This window comes from Erithacus rubecula, assembly GCF_903797595.1.
Source record: "Erithacus rubecula genome assembly, chromosome: 2".
Lineage (NCBI taxonomy): Eukaryota > Metazoa > Chordata > Aves > Passeriformes > Muscicapidae > Erithacus > Erithacus rubecula.
This window is the reverse complement of record NC_136685.1, coordinates 25096302-25118801: the sequence shown is the minus strand read 5'-3', so window position 1 is coordinate 25118801 and position 22500 is coordinate 25096302. Positions and strand designations below refer to the sequence as shown.

The 22500-nt window shown below is 36.4% G+C and overlaps 1 protein-coding gene across 2 annotated transcripts; it reads left to right on the top strand.

Annotated features, from left to right (window-relative positions):
• Window positions 1–261: 261 nt before the first annotated feature.
• LGSN (lengsin, lens protein with glutamine synthetase domain) lies at window positions 262–20787 on the top strand (the record flags this gene model as incomplete). 2 transcript variants are annotated; one of them, XM_079299171.1, is made up of 5 exons in its annotated part: window positions 262–321; window positions 6088–6147; window positions 6742–7741; window positions 17821–17999; window positions 19588–20787. In XM_079299171.1, 5 exons carry the CDS (start codon window positions 292–294, stop codon window positions 20785–20787), a joined length of 2469 nt encoding a protein of 822 aa, XP_079155297.1. The 2 variants fall into 2 exon arrangements, with proteins under 2 accessions (XP_079155297.1, XP_079155298.1); XM_079299172.1 differs by lacking the exon at window positions 6088–6147 and having other exon boundaries at window positions 292–321.
• Between the last annotated feature and the right edge of the window lie 1713 nt (window positions 20788–22500).

Below are 22500 nucleotides of genomic sequence, written 5' to 3'. Positions count from 1 at the left end.
GACAAAAGCCTTTTGTGAGGAGAAAAGTTGAGCAAACCAGTTTTGTGCTCGGTTCCTTTGTTTGCAGGCAGGCAGCTCATGATGAGTTTGTCTGTTTGCGACTCCAGAAAGCAGCGCTCCTGGGCTGCTCTCCATGGCTCATCATCTGCCTGGCCTGCTGGGAAAAGAACTTTACAGCACTTCTGTGTGAGCTAACCTTCATTGTCTCTGTGCCTATAAATATGGGATAGCTTTCTACTAGGTTTTTACTAGGCCATTTCTAATGATGACCTGAACTAGAATGAAGTGGACATGAACAAAAAGGAAGATCTTACCCAGCAGGTAAGAGGCTGATCGTGAATGCTTTCCAAACATGTATACTAATGTAAAATACTTTTTGCATCTGCTTCAAGATTTCAAGTAAGTGCATTGTTCCTTGTGAATTATGTGCAAGGCTCTTCGTGCATGTATGTTGAGCATGGTCTGATCCTGAAGGAAGTGGAGGTCAAAGAAAGTCTTCTTGTTTAAGTTGAAAACACTCCATTTGCTTTAGGAAGCAAGAGATTTTGACTTCCTATTAGTTTCATTTATAGCTTTATCAAAAGTAACAAAAACAGATGTCATAAATCTGACCCTATTAATATTATTGGGGAAATACATTGGTTTTAACTTCACTAATGCAAATGAAAGCACTACAGTCTATGGATTGGAATCTGACCTGGTTTAGAAAGTGACACTCTTGAGTCAGGCTACTGACCCAAATGGAAATGTTTAGTTTCTGTATAAGTGCATTTTAAAACAGATTCTTATCCTGAATTCATGCTTCTGTGGTCCCAAACCACTGTGAAGGAAAGATCATCTTACTCATTTTGACACTCTGCCTTATTTAGGGATTTTTTTTAACACAGTGCAGGTTGCACAGTCAAGGTAAAGTAATTGCAAATAATCTTGTTACAAGGACAACTTTGTTGCTTTGAAGCAGCAAGATAATCAATGACCTTGAGAAGCTTATCTGGTAATTGCGTTATGTAGTCTGAAGATTTTGCATGGGTGTAGCAGACAAAGGCAGGTGTTAGATGTGAAAATTACTAGCACAATATTGTGAGCTAACCTTACTCCATTTGTTTTCACATGAAGGATGCTAATAATTGATAATATTTAAGTTTCAAGGAAGGAAGAACACTTTTTCTGCTCCTCACATTGCCACACACCTCCCTTGACCTATGGCAACTTTGTGCTTCAGCTTCTCCAACTGCAAAATAATGAGATGTACCTAATATTAATGCCACTTTCACATCCTTCACAAAAATGTTTTTGTAGCAGTAAATCTCTCTCAAAGAGCCACTTTATCACACAAGGTCACTGAGGGAGAAATTAGTCATGGCAATATCTTGACAAACTATGTGATCCTCATGCTTCTCACTTACAAACAACCAGTGTCTGTTTATCATTGCACACCTCATTTTAGCACTGTACCCAAGAGCCAAAACCCCTCTCTGTGCTTGGAGATACTCCCTGGAAATATCTGTGTTGTCCTCAGTGCAACTCCATGGCTAGATTCTGTCCTGGTTCAAATTTTTGTAGCTCCAGTGACTCCAGTGAAGCTTCATTAATTCTCAGCAGTAGATAATTTGTTCTTGCATCCTCTGCTCCTTTGCTGCCTGGTTGCTGGAGAAGCAGGAGGGCAATGCTTTCTGCTTGCCAGGGAAAAGGGCAGAGAAAACACTTGGACACAGAACTGCTTGCTTTATGGGTACTGTTGTGTGAAGTCTTAAGCAGCACCTCCTGCTGTCTTGGCTTCAAGTATTCAAAATTCATTACTACACAAAAAGATTAAATAAACTTGATGTACCAACCTGGGAGAGCTGTAAAGGGTAACCTGGTAACAGAGCAGGACAGAAAAAGTTCCTCAGCCTTTAGAATATGTCAGTATTTGAAAACTGAAAAACTGACTTTTGAATTAGAACTGGAAAAAAGTTCAAACAGGGTAAATAATGTCCATGTCAGCATGACCTGAACAACATTTATGCACTTTTTTAGAGTGGAAACACTTAATTTCAGTTTTTCAACAGTGTTTTATATGACAAAAAAAAAAAAAAAAATCTAAGTGAAACAATTAACTTTTCATCAATAAAAAAATAATCCAACCAAATCCTATATATTTTTTACTTTTGATTTAGTTTCCCATATTTTTCTACTTCTTTTCTTTACTAGATTTTGACATTTAAATGTTCTTTGCAAAAATAATCATTCATTCTTGAAAAATCTATAGCACCAACTCAAAAAGATCATCACAATTTGACCTCTTAAAAATCAGTTAACAATACGAAATAAAAAAGAGAATGTGACTTAGCCTTTATTGTATTTTGCTGAGCGCTTGCATCACGTTTTTAGGTAGTCAGTAGCAGGAACATAGAGTTATTTTGTTGATTAAGTATACTAAAGCTCCTGCTAGAGTTGCACCTTGCCTCTTTCACCTTTCCCTTTGATAAAAATCTGTCTGGAGCTATAAATCTAAAGTTACTCAGAGCTCCTTTTAAAGTAATTCCATTTCTTTCTTTTTTTCCCCCTTTCAAATGCTTTACTGAGAGTTTCTTTTTCTCATTTCCATGTCTCTTTTTGTCAGTATGTTTTTAGAGAGGTTTATAAAATACAATAGTGTTTGCAGTCTTGCCTGAAGTCACGATACAAGCAAAAAGTGGGAGAAAAATGGAAGGTTCCTTCTGCTGCACCTGAATTTGCCACATGGAATACTACAGATATATTTTCAGTCACCTATAATATAATTTTAAGGCAAAAGTTCAAGAATTGCCCTGGATTTTCCCCTGTTTCACACACCACAAACCTCAGTATTTGTTATTCCTCCCAAAGGCAATACTTTACATTTCCAATGCTCTCAGCTTGGCAGGTTTACAGATGAACTGCCTTTTGGCAGTACTGTATTTCATGGTATAGTTAATACTCCACTTCAGAGCTGTACAAAGCCCAAAAAGGAACACAAACTGATTAAGATAAATTGCTTTAGATTTATATATTCTGTCTTACCACAAGATATAAAATGTGCCTCAGATGTAGAATCCTGGTCGCATGCCAGAAGTGCCACTTAATTTTGTTAAGTAGAGCAAGCAATTTCATCTGCACAATGCTGAAATATTTGCCTGCTGTTACTGTCCTCTATTCTCTCCTCTTCTTACCTGCATGGTGCCTTAATGTGCTGCTGCAAAGCTTAGTGCAACCCTTATCTGTTGATAGCCAGAGACATCCAGACTCTTGTGTACTCAGTGGCACAGCAGGAACGTAGTGAGGACGAGTAAAGCTGTTATTTATGAGCTGAGTTTTCCCATAAGGGGAAATGAGTTGTGATCCAGCCTACTCTTCCTGCCTCCTGTAGGACTTGCACTGGTCCACCTCTACCTGAAGCCTTACCAGGTGCAAACTCCAGTGCAGAAGGGATCAATGTATCAGCACAAATTGCAGCACTGGCACAAGTAGATCTAACAGAAATCAGAACTTGGGAAAGTACCAATAAATGCCAATGAAAAACAACATCAGATAAAACATTAGAAAGAAAAACCTAAATCTCAGATCTTTTGTGTAATGTGGCTCATACTGTTTGTATCTTGGAGCTGATTCTTCTGGCAGGAATATTTGAATTGCTGCCCAAGCGTCCTTTGCTAAGAGAGAGAAATAAATTTCAGAACTGCCTTAAGGTGGAAGCAAATATTTGAAAATCAGCAAAAAAAATTAATTGATGCTGAAACAAATGTTGGGTAAAAGAACTTTAAAGTAATCTGTTTCCTAGTACTGTTGATGCAGAGCAAAAAATGCAGGAACGTTCAGGAAGGAAATGAAAAGTAGTCAAAATTTTTGCTGCATTAATGCCATGACTGTTTTGCTTTCCTTTCAGCACAGCACGACACATGGTTCAATTAAATTAAGTAATCATTTGCAGCCAGCTCACTTGCACTGTACCTCTTTCAAGACACTATTTCACTTAACCATCCTGTCTTCCATAGAAAAAAAAAAATCCTTTAAAGAAATAAAATGTTAAATAGATAATTCATATGTGCTATTCCTGGGTGGTCTCCCCTCTCTTCCTGTGTACTAAGCCTTTACCACATAAACTACTAGACAAATAAGTCTAAGTCTGTCATATATCTCATGCATATGGCTGTCTTTAATATGAAGAAATGCTGTAGTGGTACTTTGCAACAAATGTTTATTTCACTGCAGAAAATACTATGAATGAAATTAAATTAAATGAAGTTAAAATGAATTAAATGAAAATGAAATTTTCTAAATAAAAGTCCATACTGTCTGAGTTTATTTAGAAATTAAGTCATTTCCCTGCAAAAAATTCACGATGTGCCTTTTGCTGAGGACCTAAAGTAATGCATAGGTTGTTCTCTGTGTAATTGTAAGAGTTTTGTTTATTTGAAAGTAAAAATTATCACTATTTTTGTTTAAGAGTAATGGGTACAGTATTTCTTTTGGGTCTAAAATAAAACTGCAGTACCATAGTCTAATTATTAATGGAAAATAAACCCTTTGCAAACTGTTATAGGCTCATCAGTTATTCAAGGTCTGTTGCAAAAATATTTTCATTTACAAATGTGCAAGTGATCAGTCCTTATCTTGCTCATGTCTATTCAGAAGGAATTTGTTTTGGTAAGGATTAAAATGTGGGGATGGTACCTAGTGTTCTTGGAATCCTTTAGAATGGCTAATTGTATAAAAATAGTTTTCTGACATTTTGCTTTTGACATATTGTTTGTCTGACTTCAGTACAGATTATACAAGATAAAGGATGAGCTCAACATTCCTTCAGTTATTTTGCTGAACATTTTTCAGAGATCTGTCTGTTATCTACAATATAGATAACAGGCAAAAATTTTGTTTAATTTTAAAATTTTCAATAGGTATCAGCATATATTATTATTATTATTATTATTATTATTATTATTATTATTATTATTATTATTATATTGTTATAATTAATATAATATAATGCAGAAATGCATATAGTATTATGATTATGTTACTGGTTTTGAGTTACTCAAAGGAAACAAAAGAATTCTGAAAACCTCATAAGTTGTAAATCAAGATATTTTGATGATAGCAGCCTGTGCCACAAAATATATTAATGTAAGTATTTTTCATAAATTAATGATAATATAAATTTTTTATGACTATAGCTTTAGTAGCTGGAAGTCTTCTCTACTTTCTCACAAAAAATAATGTTATATGTTTAGAAATTCAATATGATGAATCTTTTATTTTAAGATTTGTGTTTTTCCATTTGGCAGACCGAAGTTTTTCCACTCCTACTGTTTCTCCCCCAGCTTCATTCTCTTTTTGTATTACTAAGGAAATTATTAAAATTGTAATTCTGAATTATAAAAATCTGTTTTTGTCCACTTTACTTTTCAAAAAAATGTTATTTTATTACATTTCTATTCCATAATGATACAGAGCTTAAGAATTAGTTCTATTCTGCATGACTGAATGTGTAGGGGTATCAGCAAACACCCAGAATTATTTTATAGGGTCTTTATTATAAGATGTGTTATGGGAATAAACCAAAGCCCTTGGATGAAGAAATGAGTTCATTAAACACAGAGTGCTAAAACTGGGGTAGGAAAATACTTCTGTTGTGAATGCACCAGTGATTGTGTTTGATGCAAGCGGGCATCACGGGCATGTCTGTCAGGATATGTGCATGGGAGTTGTGGGTTTATCCTCCCCAAAGAGCTGGGGGCCAGCAGTGTCCCAGGGAGCTCCAAAGCAGCTGCACACACAACCTGCCATGGAAATTCAGGGTAGGGGGGAGAGAGGGAGGAAACATTGCTGTGAGCTCTTCATTAGGAGAGAAGCCGTAAACGTCTTTTGACTGCAGGATAATGGAAAATAGCATGGTGAGAAAACAGTGGGAAAAGGGAGGAATAATAGAGAAAAAGGGGAGTTGTTAATGAATTTAATGTAGGCGATGTAGTTGCTTCATTCCATATGAACATTGGATTCTGCTGCCTTTCCTTCTACTTGCTTTTGTCTGCCAACAGAAATCACTTTTGCTTTACCCAGACTGGCATTCACTTTGCTTTTGTGCAGATCCCTTCTTCTGGAAATTCTGAAATTGGAGAGAGTGCAGATTATTCCTTTGTGGAAAAGGTAAAGAATGGTCTCTTTCAGAGGATATCCCTTGATTTCCCAGTGTTTTTACAGGTGCTAATTCCAGCCCAACCCAAGCAAACCAAGAAGTGTTCATATCTCTTAAATACAACCCGAGTAGTTATAGATCAGTAATATAATAGTTTGTGTTTGGCTATGCAGTGGGTTTGGTTAAACTGAGTCAGGGAGTCTTTTTTAAGACATTGTGAGATGAAGAATTCAGTCACTATCTTGATAATTAATCACTTAAAATACTGAAATCTGTTCTATATTGCAAATATAAAAATACACTTTTTTAACTTTAAAGGACATATGTTTGGCAAATGATATCACACAATGTACTATGTTTTATAATCTACTAAATCTGGCTAAGAGCAATATTATGAAGGTGTTTTCTCCAATTATGTTCTAAAGTATAAGAAAAAGAATTCTGTAAGATATTTTAAAGATCAAAATAAGTGTTCACAGAGACTTCCATAATCAAGAAATAGTGGAAGTACTACAAGGTAAATGCAGCAGGTGGTAGTGCTACATTGCCATGTTCTGTGTCATTCATGCATATTGTTTGGTTGTATATTTTATTACTGGTTGCAGAACACATCTGAAAGTGATGATGATGAAGTTGATGGCAACAATATATGTGGTTTCAGAAAGAAAAAGGGAATCAAAGGTCCTACAAAGTATATTCCTCCTTTAGAAAATGAGAAGATGGAGCTGTCCCACACCTCAAAAATCCCAGATCCTTGTCCCCTTAAAGGAACCACTGGTTGCTCAGAATTGCCATCAGAGCAGTCTTTTCAAAACCCCACTACCTTTCCTCAAGTACAAAAGGACGGAGGAGGTCATGACAATTCCAATTCTGGCAGAGATGGTAAAGAAGACAGGTGTGGAGAGGCACAAGAAACCCTGGAGTATGCTGATACTGGAAGAAGAATATTAGGAAAAATGCATGAGGAAACAGATACAGCAGCTCAGATGAAGCTGCCCCCAGGTGTGCAGCCTGTGTGGGATGGAGAGAAAGGTGGTGGCTGCATGGAGGCAGGGCAGAGGGAGAAGGACAGTGAGCAGGCAAGGGGTAAGCCAGAAGAACGGGATGGGATGGAAGAAAAGGTTGTCAAGTTTCATGTGAGAAAGATGGGCTCTCTAGGAACTTCCGCATCCATGCCAGGGAGCCAGAGTGCCGAGCCCTTCATGGGGCCACCTGGCATTTCTAAACAAAGCCTACAAGAGTTGAAAAACCTGCTGAGTGAAGGTCATCTGCCTTGTCATGGGCCCAATTTCTGTGGCAAGGCAGGTGGCACTTTTGCTCAGAAAAATTTGAAACCCCGGGAGAAAGCAGCTGACAAGCAGAGCCGGCCCTTTGAGACTTTCAGTCCCCCTTTTGGAGAGGAAAAGCAAAAGTATCTCAGCTTCCACAAGGAGGGAATGGGGCAGCAGAGCAAAACCGTCCTGGTCCTCAGCTCTGCCGGCTCTGATCAGCAGCAGCCAGTGGGAAGCAATGTGGATCACCTCATTCTGGGACTGCCAGCAACTCCTACACCTGCAGCCAGCTCAGCTCCTGAGGTTCAGTTTGACTCCTCCACAGGCCTCGACGGTAAGGGTGCTTAAACATCACCTGCTCTCCTCTTAAAGAAAATGCTCCTGTTGTTTTGTGCTGCTTTGCTAAGCTGTAAACTTAAATTAGAGCTAGTGCAAGAGAGAATTCGCACCTGTGGTTTCTGTGTGATCAGGATGGATTGGATATTGTGCTCTACATCTATGCTGGGGTTTTTTTTTGTTGTTGTTTGTTTTTAAAGCAAGGCATTTATAAAGCCCAACTGCCTGCCAAAAACTTTCACGCACAAGTGGTCATGTCTTTTTCAATAAAACTGAAATATTCCTCATTTAAACTCAGTGCAGGCAGCATTTCCCAAAATTCTGCTAGATACTGCAAAGTTCTGATGGCATCTGTGCTTCTTAAAATTTCCTTTTTTAAAAAACATTTCCAGCAGTAGAAATTGCTCCCATGTAGAGATGATTTCAATTATTTGTCTTGTGAGAGGACTGGAATGCAAAAACATCTCTTATAAATTATAGGGGAAGAAAAGCAAATGAGGCAGAGAAAACTGCCACTTATTTTCATGCTGTTCAATAAGTCCATTTTGGAAGTGTTTATAGAGACAATTAATTGCTACTAATAGACTGTGATTTCTTTGTAAAAGCTTCTGGTCTAGCTGGATCAACAAACTGAAAACTATTATTAGCTATGATAATGTAATGGGCTTGAACAGTTTTTTGTTCTGTTTCCAGGATGCACAAAAGCACCAGTTTGTCAGTTGTTTGAATATGAAATTAATACATTTCCATGAGCATCAGACCAAGATCACATTATCAGCTTTCCAGGACAGATATCTTTCCTTTTGACTTATCTTACTAATATAAGAAGTATGAATCTCTTCACTGATAAAATACTTCATCCATAATTAACTACATAACAAAATATAATAATAGCAATTAAATTTTTGCAATAATATTAATTTATCCTGCTTTTTTCAAGTCTCCTGACAGATGGATAGAAACCCTGCTATAGATACTCTGAAAACAGACAATTTGAACATGTCAATTGTGTTAGCTGCTGCAGGATTTCTTGGTAGACATTTTGTATTACCCAGTTTGAACAAGCCTGAAAAAGATATCCATGAACACTATCAGTGTTTACTGAAGGCACTGCATGAGAAATACAAAGCTTTGAAAAGATACTTCACACTTGAACCATTCTCCAGTCATGTTATTAGAAATAAAAGGTTATAGGATTATTTCTCAGTTTATGCTTGATGCTGTTCCCTTTCCAGATTGTTTTTTTTTTTAATTGATAAAGGCTAGCAAAATTCGTTATCAAAATTTTAACACTATTGTGTTCTCATTATCTGCCAAACCAGCAAGTATATTTTAAAACAAAGGACTAATTATTCTTTGTCATAGCAGCACTTACAAGGTAGAGGGAACTGATGAGATTAATTGTAGATTACACAGGGAGATTACCCAGTTGTAACCATTCAACACGAAGTAGCTAATCCAAGTTTATTTCCTAGCCAGTAAACACAGGCATTCTGTCTTCAAAGAGGTATTAGAGGTGGATGAAAAATTGATCTCTGAAGGTGGGTGTGTATTTCCACTCAGTGGGGAAGAAGTTCTGTGATGATTAGTTTAGGTCATTTGTGTGACTCTGAGATCCCTAAAGCCACCTGGGATCAATCCTGCCCTGGATGGCTGGTGGTGGTGGTGGCTGAAAGAGACCTACAGATGAGAACTTGCTATGAGGGGAGCTGGGAGAAAACTGCTTCACCTCATCAGAAGAGTATTCAATATCAAACATTTTGGAATCTCATGAGGTTTGGATTCCATTTGGCTTTGACCAAACAAGTTGTAAGGCCCACTGTTCATTTCAATAGTAAATGGAATGCACAGAAATAGTTTCTACTTAGTAAGAACTGTGTATGTTCAAAATTTAATTTTCATTGAATATATTCAGTAACTTAACTGAAGAAAATAAAATTTTAGATAAAATTCGGAACTCTTTAATGAGCCTTTGCATGAACAGTATTTCATTGCTACCCATGATAATTTATGGATTGGGGAGATCAAGTGCTAAATATTTTCATTTTTTTTGACTAAAATATTAGGTTAAATATTTTAGTTACCAAAGTGCCTGAATCTTGGATCTAAAGATATCTTGACATTGATTATATCTGAAATAGAGTCTCAATAATTTGCAAGTTTTCAAATATTTGAACTTGCTCAAATCAGAAGACTTCATCAAAAATTTTTAGAAAAATTACAAGAGGTTATATTTCAGATCCACTCAGTGTTGAGATATGGCCAAAACAGAACTATACTTTATTGTTATAAAAGTACACAGTTAAAGCACAATCTAGAGATCAGCAGTAGAAAAGTTAAAATATGTAGCTGAGCATCAGTGATTCAGAGTACATCAGAGGCTGTATATGCAGTCATGTTAGTTACATGACTAACATCTCTCTAAAATGATAGCTCCATACATTTCTCCATAATTCTGATGGGACAATGTGGAAATATTACTGCATGTGCATTTTGTCCATTTCTTGTCAGATAGTTTGTAAAATAAGTGCTTGGGCATGGGAAAAAATAATAGAAAAGAAGTCGACATGTCAGATATTTGGGTTAGTAAGAAAAATGTCAGAGAAACTGGAGCTGAAGCTAAAGCTAAAACTCTATCTAAAGTGCTTTTCCATGGAAAGATAGAAACTAACACATACAGTTAATTAGGTGAATATACTGACAGCACTAGTCTGAATTTAGGAATTTATTTGCCAAAGTGTCTATATTGGATAATGACGTGCATTTCTACAAGTTGGTATGCAGTCATCAATTACCAGGTGCTTGTTAAGCTGTCCAATGCCTGCATTCTTGGGAGACAAAGAAGGATGATTCCAAATAGTGAAGAATAAGAATAACAGTAAAGAAAGTATGTAATATTAAGAAACCATTCATAGTATCTACATGCACACAGGATGACTTCATGCATGTGCTGTATGTATAGTGTATATAGCAGGTGTGTATTGACCTCTCTAAAGTGAAATCTCACTACTAAATTAGGATATTAATACCATAGTGGCCAGAGAGGAGGCCAAAGGGAATAACTTTATTCAAGCAATGTGAAGCACCCAAGGATCATAACACCCCAGAGTCTTGGTGTGTCATCCCCTGTGACACAGAGCCAGGGACTGCAGGTGGCCCCAGCAGCCACAAGCACTGCGTGGGCAGAAGGACCAGCTGAGCCTGGTGACATCTCACAGACTGAGGAGAAAGCACTTTTCTGGACCTTAGGAAACAACATCACCCCCAAGTAGTCACAGGTGAGCAAAGCACTGGAATATGTCTGTCATCTGAGGCTTCAAATCTGCTTTGCATGTCTTGGTCTGTAGCCAGGATAAAACATATTTTAAAATCTACTCAGTGCAGACTGCAGAGCTGGGCATCCAGAACAGCTCCAGAAGCAGGTCCTCTCAACAGGACTCATCTTCTTGAGTCTATACCAAGTATATTGCCATGTAAGGCATGAGACCATGGTTGAGAGAGAAGAAATTTTCTGAAAGAAAATATGTTTCAGCTATGGCTGCAGGTACCAGTGGCTACCTAGTGACTGTTGAAATTTCAAGTGCACAAGAAAGTCTGAATGCTTCAAGAATCACATGCTGACTCCAAACACTAAGTTCCTTGTTAACTTGGCTTTTCAAAGAAAAGCATATCAAGAAAACACTAGCAGGCTGTATTTCATGCTTAAAAGTGGATTTCATCAGTCCTACAAGAAATCTTGTTTTCTACTACAATATTAACCACATATTCTTACTCTTGAATTTTTCAAAGCTCTTATTTTTAATGAGGCACTAACAAATGACGCTACTTAATATTTAGTGATGGAATTATGAATCCTTCAGCAAAGAAATAGCTTAGGCTTTTCTCTCCATGGACATACAAAATTTTTCTCACACAGTTTGAAACAAATTTCAACTTCCCATGTGGTTTCACTGTCCTCTGTGCTCACCTGGAGGAGATATGTCTGCTCCCACTGATTCTGCTCAGTAAATCTAGTCAGTCACAAGGAAATAGAAATGGAGACTCTTTGGGAGATGTAAGTGGACAATCAGAGGATGTAAGTGGTCACTTCATAGTCACTGCCTCTTCTGTAATTCCTGAAGCATAGCAATGTCTCACTTTGGGACTTAGGACTGTCTTTTTTACTTGGTACCCTTTTTGGCTTTGTATTTTACATAATCTGTGCCATTCTTGCCGCCCTCCTAAAGTGAAGAACAAAAGACATTCTGTTTCTTCATGTTCTTTCCTCATTCTTTACCTGGGCTCAACAACATTTTTCTCTGTTTTCCTACATTTTTGAACTGGGTTTGAGTATAGCAGGACTGAAGCTCAGCTCCATTCTAAACTGTCTTGGTTGCCCTTATTTTCTGTTGAAAAAAAACCTCGTATTTTTTGTTGTTTCCTTTTCTTTCTGAACTAAGCTATATACAACTCACCATTTTTTTAACCTAACAAACTCTAAGAACAAACCAAAGGAATCCAAAACTCTTTAGTCCTTTATCTTCCATACTAATAGCTGAAATCTTCATCCTCTGTGACTCTCTGATTTCCCACTTTTCCACTTAATCTGTATAAAAGAAAAATACTCAAACAGGACCTCCATCTGGTCTTTCTGATCTATTTTGACCCCTTTCAGCTGAGATTCAACTCATCTATCTCTGGTATTTGTTGCAAACTAGTCATGGCATGACTGTGTGAGAAGGAGGTGTATTCAGACAGTAAGTCTTCCCATCCACTGGAGATGCTTTCTTTCTTTACAGTAAATGTTAAAGGTCCTAAAATTGCTAGATTGGACTTAATGTAAGGGAAATGCATTCTCTGATTGTTATGACTGTTAGCTGCCTCTCCTTCTACAACATATTCATGAAAAGTTCAGTCCTTACCTTCTACACTGTACAAAGTCTCATCCCTATTTAGCCCTGCTTCCCATTTAGTGTGGTGCTCTCTCTCTCATTCTGGAAGTGTTCAAGGCCAGGTTGGATGGAGATTTGAACAACCTGATCTAGTGGAAAGTGTCCTTGCCTGTGTATAGGCACTGGAACTAGATCTCTAATGTTTCTTTCAACCCAAACTGCTCTATTATTCTCTTGATTTTTTAAAATTAGGACAAATTTTTTTAGGCCAGAAGGGACTTCCCAGTTTGCAACAGCAAACATCATCTTGTTTAGGATTATCAGTTAAGTAATTCCATTGGGTATTACACAGCTTGATTTTTCCCCAGACACTTCCACATATTGTTTTCAAATCCTCTAAATTTTGTACGCAACTGTGATGATTTACTCATTCACTACAGAGGAGCCATTTTTATAAAATATCCTGGAATGTAGAAAAATGTAAGTTATTTCTTTTACATTTCATTTATTGAGAGATAAAAATGTGCTTTGCATTTGACTCTTGAAGATGTATCTTCTCTGAGAAGCTGTGACATGCTGTTACACACTTTGGAAAGAATGATTTATGGCTAATTGAAGCTGTATGTCAGCCTCTAAATTAGCTATAGAACTCATGAGAAAGCTGAGCTTCTACATTGTGATGCCAGTAAAAAGCCTGCTTTGAAATTAAATTTAAAAAAGAAAGTAGATTGTCATGAGACAAAGAAATAAATGGAAAAAAATAATTGAAAGTTTCACTGTCAAACAGATCAGGGAAATATCTTTACTGTCACCCATCTTTTAGGAGTTTCTAGTATGCTTACATATTTATTCCCCTCCTAAGAGTCTTATAGGTGAGTTAAAATACAAGGAAGGAAACAACTTTTTATGTACTTTACTGTAGAAATCAAATCAATAAACAGTTTTGGAGAAACCTTTTTTCCCGTAAGAAAGAAATGGAAATTGCTTATTTTTTCAATCACAGATGCTTCTGATCACTACATCAATAAAGCATCCAAATGCAATTCATAACTACTTACCCTGTCAAAAAGCCAGATGGGAATAGAAAAGTAACAATAAGAATGATATCAACTCTAGGAAAAGCTGTCATGTAAGGTTTGAGAAATAAAGGTGTTTAATGTTTGAAGGCAAAAGTGAGAACAGTAAATAACATGCTGTGCAAAACAAGTCAACTGGCTGTTCTTAAATATGCAAACCAGAGTTCTGTAAGGAAGAAGAGACATGTTTAAATCAGTTCTGACAGAAATTTCCATAGGATTTAGAAGAGTGTATATTTGTGATTACTGTGGGGGGTCCATTGCTAGTGAATACCATCTACACAAGGTGTCTGTTTTTATAAAAGGGGTCAATATAGATCTTCAGAGCACCCTGTGTTAGAGTTCTAACATAGTAACTGCTTCGAGTACTCAGACATTATTTATTTTAGTTGTGGTGTGGTTTATAAAGGACTGAGGGAAAGGGTGGCCTTGAACAAGTTGAAAATGAGAGATTGGTCTGGGACATGCACTTTCTTCTGCTTTGGCACTTTTCTGTTGCTGAGAAGGGAAAGCTGATGTCAACTCTTTGCCCTAGATGCTCTTAGTAGTCTGGATGATTTTAATATTAATAATCTAAGAATGGCAGCATTCTTCTTCTATATATAATATTAGTATATAATAATAATAATAATAGTTATTATTGATATTGGTAATATTTTTAGTTTTGCATAATTAATATTTTAAAATATGTGAAGATAGTTTATATTTGTAGATATTTTGCACTAGTTACAGTAGAAAAAGGAATATTACCAATTGTTTCTCAGTGGTGAATTAAATGGGAAATGCAGACAGAACCATAGACAAACATTAGGTTCTTTTCTGTGTCCTGCCAAAATGATGTAGATGTTTAATGATCTGCTTAAAGAAAGACATCCATTCTTGATTTTAATTTGATTTTTAAAATGAAAATATGAACAGAAATCTGAGCATCTCATTGAACTTATGTGTTTCTTTAAGGAGATTTTCTGAAATAAAGAGGAAAATGTCCTTATTTCTAGACACCCAGAAACCTAGAGAAAAAGTCATACTCAGGAACAGAATCCTCCCTTAGAAGAATGTAAAACTGTTAGACTGTGATTCTAAATCAGCTAAGCCTGTCAAATATTTATTACCTACTTTGCCTCTAGTAACTAATGCTCTGGATAATGACTGTATGAACTCAGTAAGGACAGAGCACTCCCTTCCCTCCTATACCTTTCCAAACTTTAATAATTATTGCCATCATGGATGTGGTTTGACAGTGATTTATTTAGTGGCTTCTGAGAAAATATATATTGGGTCCTATGCAGTAGAAAAGTGAGCAGTTTGTAGTTATTCATTAATTATTACTTAAGAAACAAAATTCCCTCTTATATTCCCAAAATCAACCAGAGGTGACATCTTTGTGTATCTTACAATTTACAGAAACATTATTTAATGAGAAAGTTTTGCAACTTATATAAAAGATGAACTCTAAAAAGTATGTGGAGGCTGCATGATTGTTTCTGTTGACACTAAGAGATTTTGGAAAGAAGTTCTTGTAAATGAATAAGTGTCTTTTGCCTAGCAGGATGTCTACACTAGTATATAGATTAATTCTAGACCAATATATGCAATTTATTCTCCTAATTTAAAAAGATGTTGACCATAAGACTCCAACTGGAAAAGACAAATTCTTGCTTCTTTTATTAATTTTTGTTTTTTAATATTCTTTAGAAATAAGTTATGAGTATGAATTTTCTGCTAATGTTTGTTCACATAATGGAATTTATGATATTTATTCAAATAACTTTATCTTGAAAATAACACACATATATAAAAGTTTGAAAATTATCTGACATTGGCAGATGTTTAAATTAAGTACATTTGTAGCTGTATTTTTAAAATTAATTTATGCATCAATAATATGAATGCACATAACATTTGTGTTTTTCTTATGTACTGATTTATATAATCTATATCTCTCAGGAAAACTGTTTTGAATAATTAATTAGATCAGAATTAAAATTGCTGCTTTTTCATTATTTATATACTTTTACCTGAAAAATATTTGTTCAGTAGATGGAAATTTAATAGAAAACATTTCAGGACATTTTAAGAAATGCTTGCAAAATTTACATCAAAAGTTGTCTGATGTCAAGGGTTGTCAGCCAAGCCTTTCTTTGCGCAATACAAAGACTAAATTCTCAGTGTGACAGGTGGTTGACAGGAAATGTTTACCATCTTTGCCAAGGAAATTAAACATGCATTAAAAAGGCATTGAGCACTGCTTTAAAGGTAAAAGCCTCAGATTTCTGTCCCTGAAGTTAAAACAAAAACTTCTCTTGATAGGAAGATTTAGGACTTCAAACTTTAGAAAGATTTTCAGAATCTTTTAAAGTTTTGTTAATCTTTTGAACAACCACAGTTTATACCTGTTAATAAATTTCTAAACTTCTAAATAATGGTCATATTCATTAAAAGGTCAAATCTGGTAAATGCCAGTAAACCTGTATCTTGTAAAACAACATTACAGGATAACTGCAGTGGTATTCAAATAACTTACTTGGTGGCATAGGCAAGACAAGGCCAGTTCTCTCTGCCCACTCTTTTCTTTTGGCAGCACCCACAGCAGAGTGAGTGCTACATAAAACATTTAAACAGGACTTCCTTATTTAGTACTCATCTTTTAAAGGGCATATTGCCCCAGTGTTTATAGAGGACACTAAGGGAAAAAAAAAAAAAAAAAAAAAAAAAAAAAAAAGCTATTTCCATAAGGAACTTAGAGCTGAAACAGACCAAAGAGAAAGATGTAATGAAGTGAAATGAATCTGACAAAATTATTTTCTTTCTATTCAGTTTTTACTCTGTTCTCCTGTTTACTTGAATTTTGGTTTGTGCTTTCAGCTGTCATTCCTCACAGACCACTGTTATTCCTTAACTTTTTCTTACTTGCCTGACCTAAAGTATCCTCCTTGCATCTAAGCTGGAGGATGCTCAAGTGATACCCAAGATTCTGAGAAGCCTTCATGGCTACAGATGAATTTGTGGCCTTCTCAGGGAATAACCTGACAGCCTTGTGCTGAGCCTTCTTACAGCCTTGCAACTGGCAGCCCTGCTTGCCCCAAAGGAGAGTCAAAAACTGTGCTTGTGCCTGCTGGCTACTGATAGAGGAGATCTGCTCCAGTTTGGTAATTTGCTACTGGAGAGATTAGGGTTGCTCCCACCAACCTTCAGAGTGCCTCAGCTTGAAGGTTTAAACTTCCCCTTGAAGGCTGGTGGTGAATGGTTGATGTTGGACATATTTCAGGTGGATTTAAAGCCTGCAAAAATTCATCTACACACATCCTTGGGAAGAATGGAGAACTTTTCTCCCAGAAATGTAAAAAGAAATAAATTTTTTCCTAATTTTTTGCCTATTAATATGAAATGTTACTCTTGGTTGTTTTAGTTTATTGTATTAAGTGGAAGTTAATGCCTTATGTGGTTTAACTTGAACAAAAACAATACAGATACTCAAAAGAAAAGCAGGCTAGAGACTGAGGTTGAAAGGAAGTTACTGTGCCCATCTCTCCACTTCCATTATGGAATTCATACTATTATAGGTGTTATTGCCTTCATGTCAAGAAGTTCATAGAGTCCTACAGCTTCTGCAGTACAGCTGATGACTCCATAACAGCAAATGCATAAACTTCCATTAAAAGTCATTTCCTGTGCTGGAGAAGACAGCAATCCTTCTCAAGAGACCTTGAGAAAGGTTTCATAGAAGACAAGTGCTCTTTTTACTATGTTTCTGTATCAATGCACTTTACAAAGTCATTAAAGACACAGCACCTATATTCTGTCAGTTTTCAGTCAGAAATAGGTGTCCAGTTACTGCTTTTGCTCCTAAAAGCACTCAACAAACCTCATAAAACCTGGTTTTACCATGTATTCTCTTGTTAACTGGAAAAAGAATTTAAATTACAGACCATTCTAAAAAATAAGGAATTTTATACAAGATGGCAGGGGAAAAAACGTGTTTATTTCCAAAACTTTCATGAGCCATTTCTTTTTCTCATTTCTGTTTTTACATCCCATGCCACCATTTCCTACTATTGCATTTTTTAGGAGAACAGCCTTATTCAGCACTCATTATTTTGTTTGACATGAAGATTCCTTTTCACTTCTAGCATTCAACAGAGACCCTGATGTAAACGGCCTCGAAAACCCAACTCTCCTTTACCTGCTCTCTCATATTGAATTTATTAAGCAGCAGATGGCCAGGGACAACGTGCAGTTTGTCAGATTTGAGTCAATAGACCTCCATGGTGTGTCAAGATCAAAGAATGTTCCTTCTCGATTTTTTCAAGTAAGTTTTTTTCATTTCTAGTTACACTTTTATGTGTTTTCATGCCCACATCCTTAATTTTTTTTTTTCCATACTGCAGGCATCAACTCCAACTTAGAACAAATTATCTGTTCCCTCCCCTTGCTCATGTTCCCAAAGGATTTGGACTTTTTTCATCATTGCAATCATTTATTCCTCTTTTCCTCCAAATAGTATTCTAATTAGATAAGACTAATAATTTCAGTTCTTTGAAGTTCTAATAATCTCTTCCCTCAGAAATATCTTTTCAGATTCAACACATTATTAAAAATTCTAGTTTGCTGAACATCTCAAAATTGCAAAGAAGGAGTGTTTATACTGAAAGAAATAAAGTGACAGGCAATAAAATAATTTTAGTTGTGAGAAATTCCATAATTATCAATAAAGAAAATATCACTGATTTTCACAATGATTCAACAGCAATATTTGCCATATTTCCATTCAAGAAATAAAAATCAAATTAGGAAGCAGTATAAATTAGGTTTCAATGTTCAAGAGGGAGAGTTACTACTATGGGGTAGTAGAAAACTTTGACATCATTTTCAGTGCCAAATGGACACCTTAGAGGAGCAGAGTTCACCAGAATGCGCAGTTTTGCTTATGGTGTCACACATTGATACTGTTGATTGTCAACTGCTTAAATGAAGACAGATTTCATTCATTCATTTATCCATTCATTCATTCATTCATTCATATGAAGAGAAGCCGCCATATTCAATTTCTATCTGGATATTCAAAATTGGCTATTTTCAGCTCTGAGCTTGCCCCCTTCAGGGTTTGTTCTATCTCCTCTACTCACACAAATGACAATTTTTTTCCCTCAGAAGAATAAAGGTAAGAGTAAATATGAGCCAAATTCCACTTGATAGAACTTGCCCTAATTGCAGCTTTCATCAGAAAAATGTTTGGTCATAAGGTAAGTCGTAAAGGGGCTTGATTGAAGGTAGATGTTCCTTGGGGTCTCACCTGCATTTTATTTTCATCAGTTGAAGCTTTCTGTTCAAATGGAGAAGAAAGTGTAATTATGAGATTTTCTTAGCTAGAAGTGCTTCCCTACATTTTACCCCAAACTTTTAATGTCTAAAAAGTGAGATTTTTATGTTAAATGTTGCATCTGAGAAACAGTATTTAAAGAGAAGTTACAGCTTGAATTGAATTAATATGAGTCTTGTGTGGTCACTTGGGTCTACTTAAACAAAATGGTCAGAGGGTATGGAAGCTAAATAGACTAACTATAGATAAAAGTCTGACTTGCAAAGAGTGTATCTAACTGGTGATACCAATTACATACAAGAAATGTGCTGAAGAATGTTTTTGTCCTCTATGGAAATTTTAAAAATGATCATTGATGTCATAGTTTTCATATCAATATTTCAGAAAGTTGTTCTGCTTTGTAAAAACACAGTAACTGCCTTTTACCCTCCACATCGGTGATCACTGCATTTTAGTGTTCTTTTATGAAAATATCATTGTTCTAGCTGAGAATCTGAATTTTATGTCTTTTATATATATAAAAATACCATTGAGGTATTTTCTGGTTTGGTAATATGTCATTCTGCTCTGTGTTTAGGAGAAAGCAATACATGGTATTGCCATGCCCAGAAGTTACCTTGAACTGACGCTGAATCCTAAAGATAATGAATTAGACTACATAAATGCAACTAATTTCAATTGTGACATTATTCTGAACCCTGATTTATCAACGTTTCGAATACTACCCTGGACTGAGCAGACTGCAAGAGTGATATGTGATTCCTTCACTGTGCTGGGAGCCCCACTAATGACCTCCCCAAGGCACATTGCCAAGAAACAGCTGAGCCAGCTTCAGGACAATGGCTTTTCTTTGCACTCTGCATTCACTTATGAATTTTGTATTTATGGCATTACTGAGGTTGTAAATTCAAAGACAATATCCTTTCCTGCAGCCACGATACTAAATAACCATGACCAGACTTTCATTCAGGAGCTTATTGAAGGAATGTATTATGCTGGTGCCAACATTGAAAGCTTTTCTTCTTCCAGTGGGCCTGGGCAAATGGAGATCACTTTTCATCCAGCATTTGGCCTAGATGCTGCCGACAGTGCCTTCACATTTAGAACAGGGCTTAAAGAGGTGGCCAAGAAGTATAACTACGTGGCTAGCTTTTTCTCAGAATCAGGATTCTACAATCTGGGGGCTCTATCACATAGCCTGTGGGATCTCAATGGCCAGAAGAATTTGTTTTCTGCTGGTTATGGAGTTGAGGAGCTCTCAGAGCTTGGAAAAAATTGGCTATCAGGTCTCTTGGCTCACACAGCAGCTATCAGCTGCCTGATGGCTCCTACCACCAGTTGCCGCAAGCCTTACTCTAAATACAGTAAAGAATCAAAAGAAACTGTAAATGCAAATTGGGCATATAATGATAACAGCTGTGCCTTTAATGTCAAATGCCATGGTGGAAAAGGCACTTACATAGAGAACAAATTAAGTTCTGCTGCAGCAAACCCATACCTGGTCCTTGCTGCTACCATTGCTGCAGGTCTAGATGGAATAAAAAGAGGACTCAGCTATGATGATATGCTTGAAGAAGAAAATCACACTGGTGATCTGAAACATTCATCTATCCCTCTGAAACTAGAAGATGCCCTGGTTGCACTTGAGAAAGATTCGTGCATTAAGGAAGCATTAGGCGAAACTTTTATCCGATACTTTGTTGCCATGAAACATTATGAGTTAGAAACTGAAGAAATGGATAGTGAAAGGAATAAATGCCTGGGATATTTTATTTAGAAGGAGCACTCTCCTTAGTGGTGCTGTGTAAATGCATACAGTGAATGGCTAAGATTCTTGAAATTAGTACATATATTTAAAAGTGTTTTAATGCTTTGAGGACCCCCCCTCCTTTGTATAGTACACGGTAATTACACTTAATTGCCTGTGTACATTCTTGGCAGCACAAAGCTGATATATTAATGAAAGAACATTAACAGGCCATTAAAACACAAGTGGAGTTTTTTTGGGCAGACCAGCTGGTAAAAAGAAGAAAAGAGAAGGTAAAATGAACAAGAGCAACTACACAACTGCTACAGGACTGTATAGCATGGAGAAAAATGGGAGTGATGGGGATAGTGGTGAGGGATGGGGTTTAGAGCTGGGGAAGGTGGGAAATCTCCTGTTCATCATGGCTGTGGGATTTGTTCCAGCCTATTCAGTAACTGATGGGTGGCAAAACCAGAAGAATATGAGTTTGGTTTAAAACATAAGCTAGAACAATGATCATTGTAGAGAGAGGGGCAAAGGGCGGAGGCAGTAGAACCTGAGAGGAAGGAATCAGTATCTTAGTGGGCATAAATAAAAAAGACAGGATGGATTATATAATAATCTATACATCATGAATTCTGCTGCTGAATGGAGTTTTCAAGAATTATAGTTAATAAAGATACTAAAAGAAATCAAATTGTGACTTGGAGAGGGAATAATTCATAGAAAGGCAGCAGTGTCATGCCACTGTGCAATACAAAATGAACTGGCTTTATATCTGTTTTGATGGCTAATGGGTTAATTAACATTTAAATGGCAAATGAAGTAAAAAAGGGTAAAAAAGAGAGAGAATTTACATCTTAAACTGTACTTAATTGGGAAACTTGATTTTTATCAAGGATGCAGAAGATGACTGAGAGAAGCAGAAAGGTTGAAACCAAAAAGAGTGAAGATGCAAATTCAGAGACTGATTAAATCGTGATTAAAATAGAGGGAGAAAAGACCCAATCCTAAAATTAGAAATGGCATCTGGTGTAAAGAAAAATAATTTTTTAGGAATAGAAGGAGGTGGGGTTTAGTTTTGCTCTTTGATCTTGTTGCTACTGTCGTCCCTTATTATTAAAGATGGCATTTGTTTCATACACCACCTCTGCTTTAACAGTGATTTCTGGTGTTCTTTATCTTGTCACAATACTTTGATCTATGTGTAGGAATTTGTGAGTGAAAGACTTTGGTCATCAGTGGAGAAAAAACAAGATTCAGTCAGTGCCTCTGTCAACTTGGAGTATTAGGAAGATGTGAACAGGAATGTGCTACTTGCCTACTGATGGATTTCCATTCTTCCCCTAAAAGTCTTGTGCTTGAAATGTAGCATCTAGTATGCTAAAGCTTTTTGTGTGATTCCAAAGGACTTGTTTTATACTCAGGTAGCAAGACGAAATAAATAATCTGAAGAAACATGGTGAATTCCCTTGTCTCAGTCTGTGATTAATGGGTGGATTTGATTCTCTCTTTTACTCACATGACACATTTTTGAATGGCCAGTTTTAGGGCATATAGGGTACTATTTTTCTTTGCTACAGGCTAATTTGCATTGACCAGGTCTAGCCTTGCATTTATGCAGAACTTCCCATTCTCAAAAAAATTCTTCTTTGCTGCCAAAGCACTTCTTCAGGGGCTCTGGAAATCTGTCTTCTCTCTTCTCTTTCTGGTTTCTTACCATTTTCACAAGCTCTTGGCAGA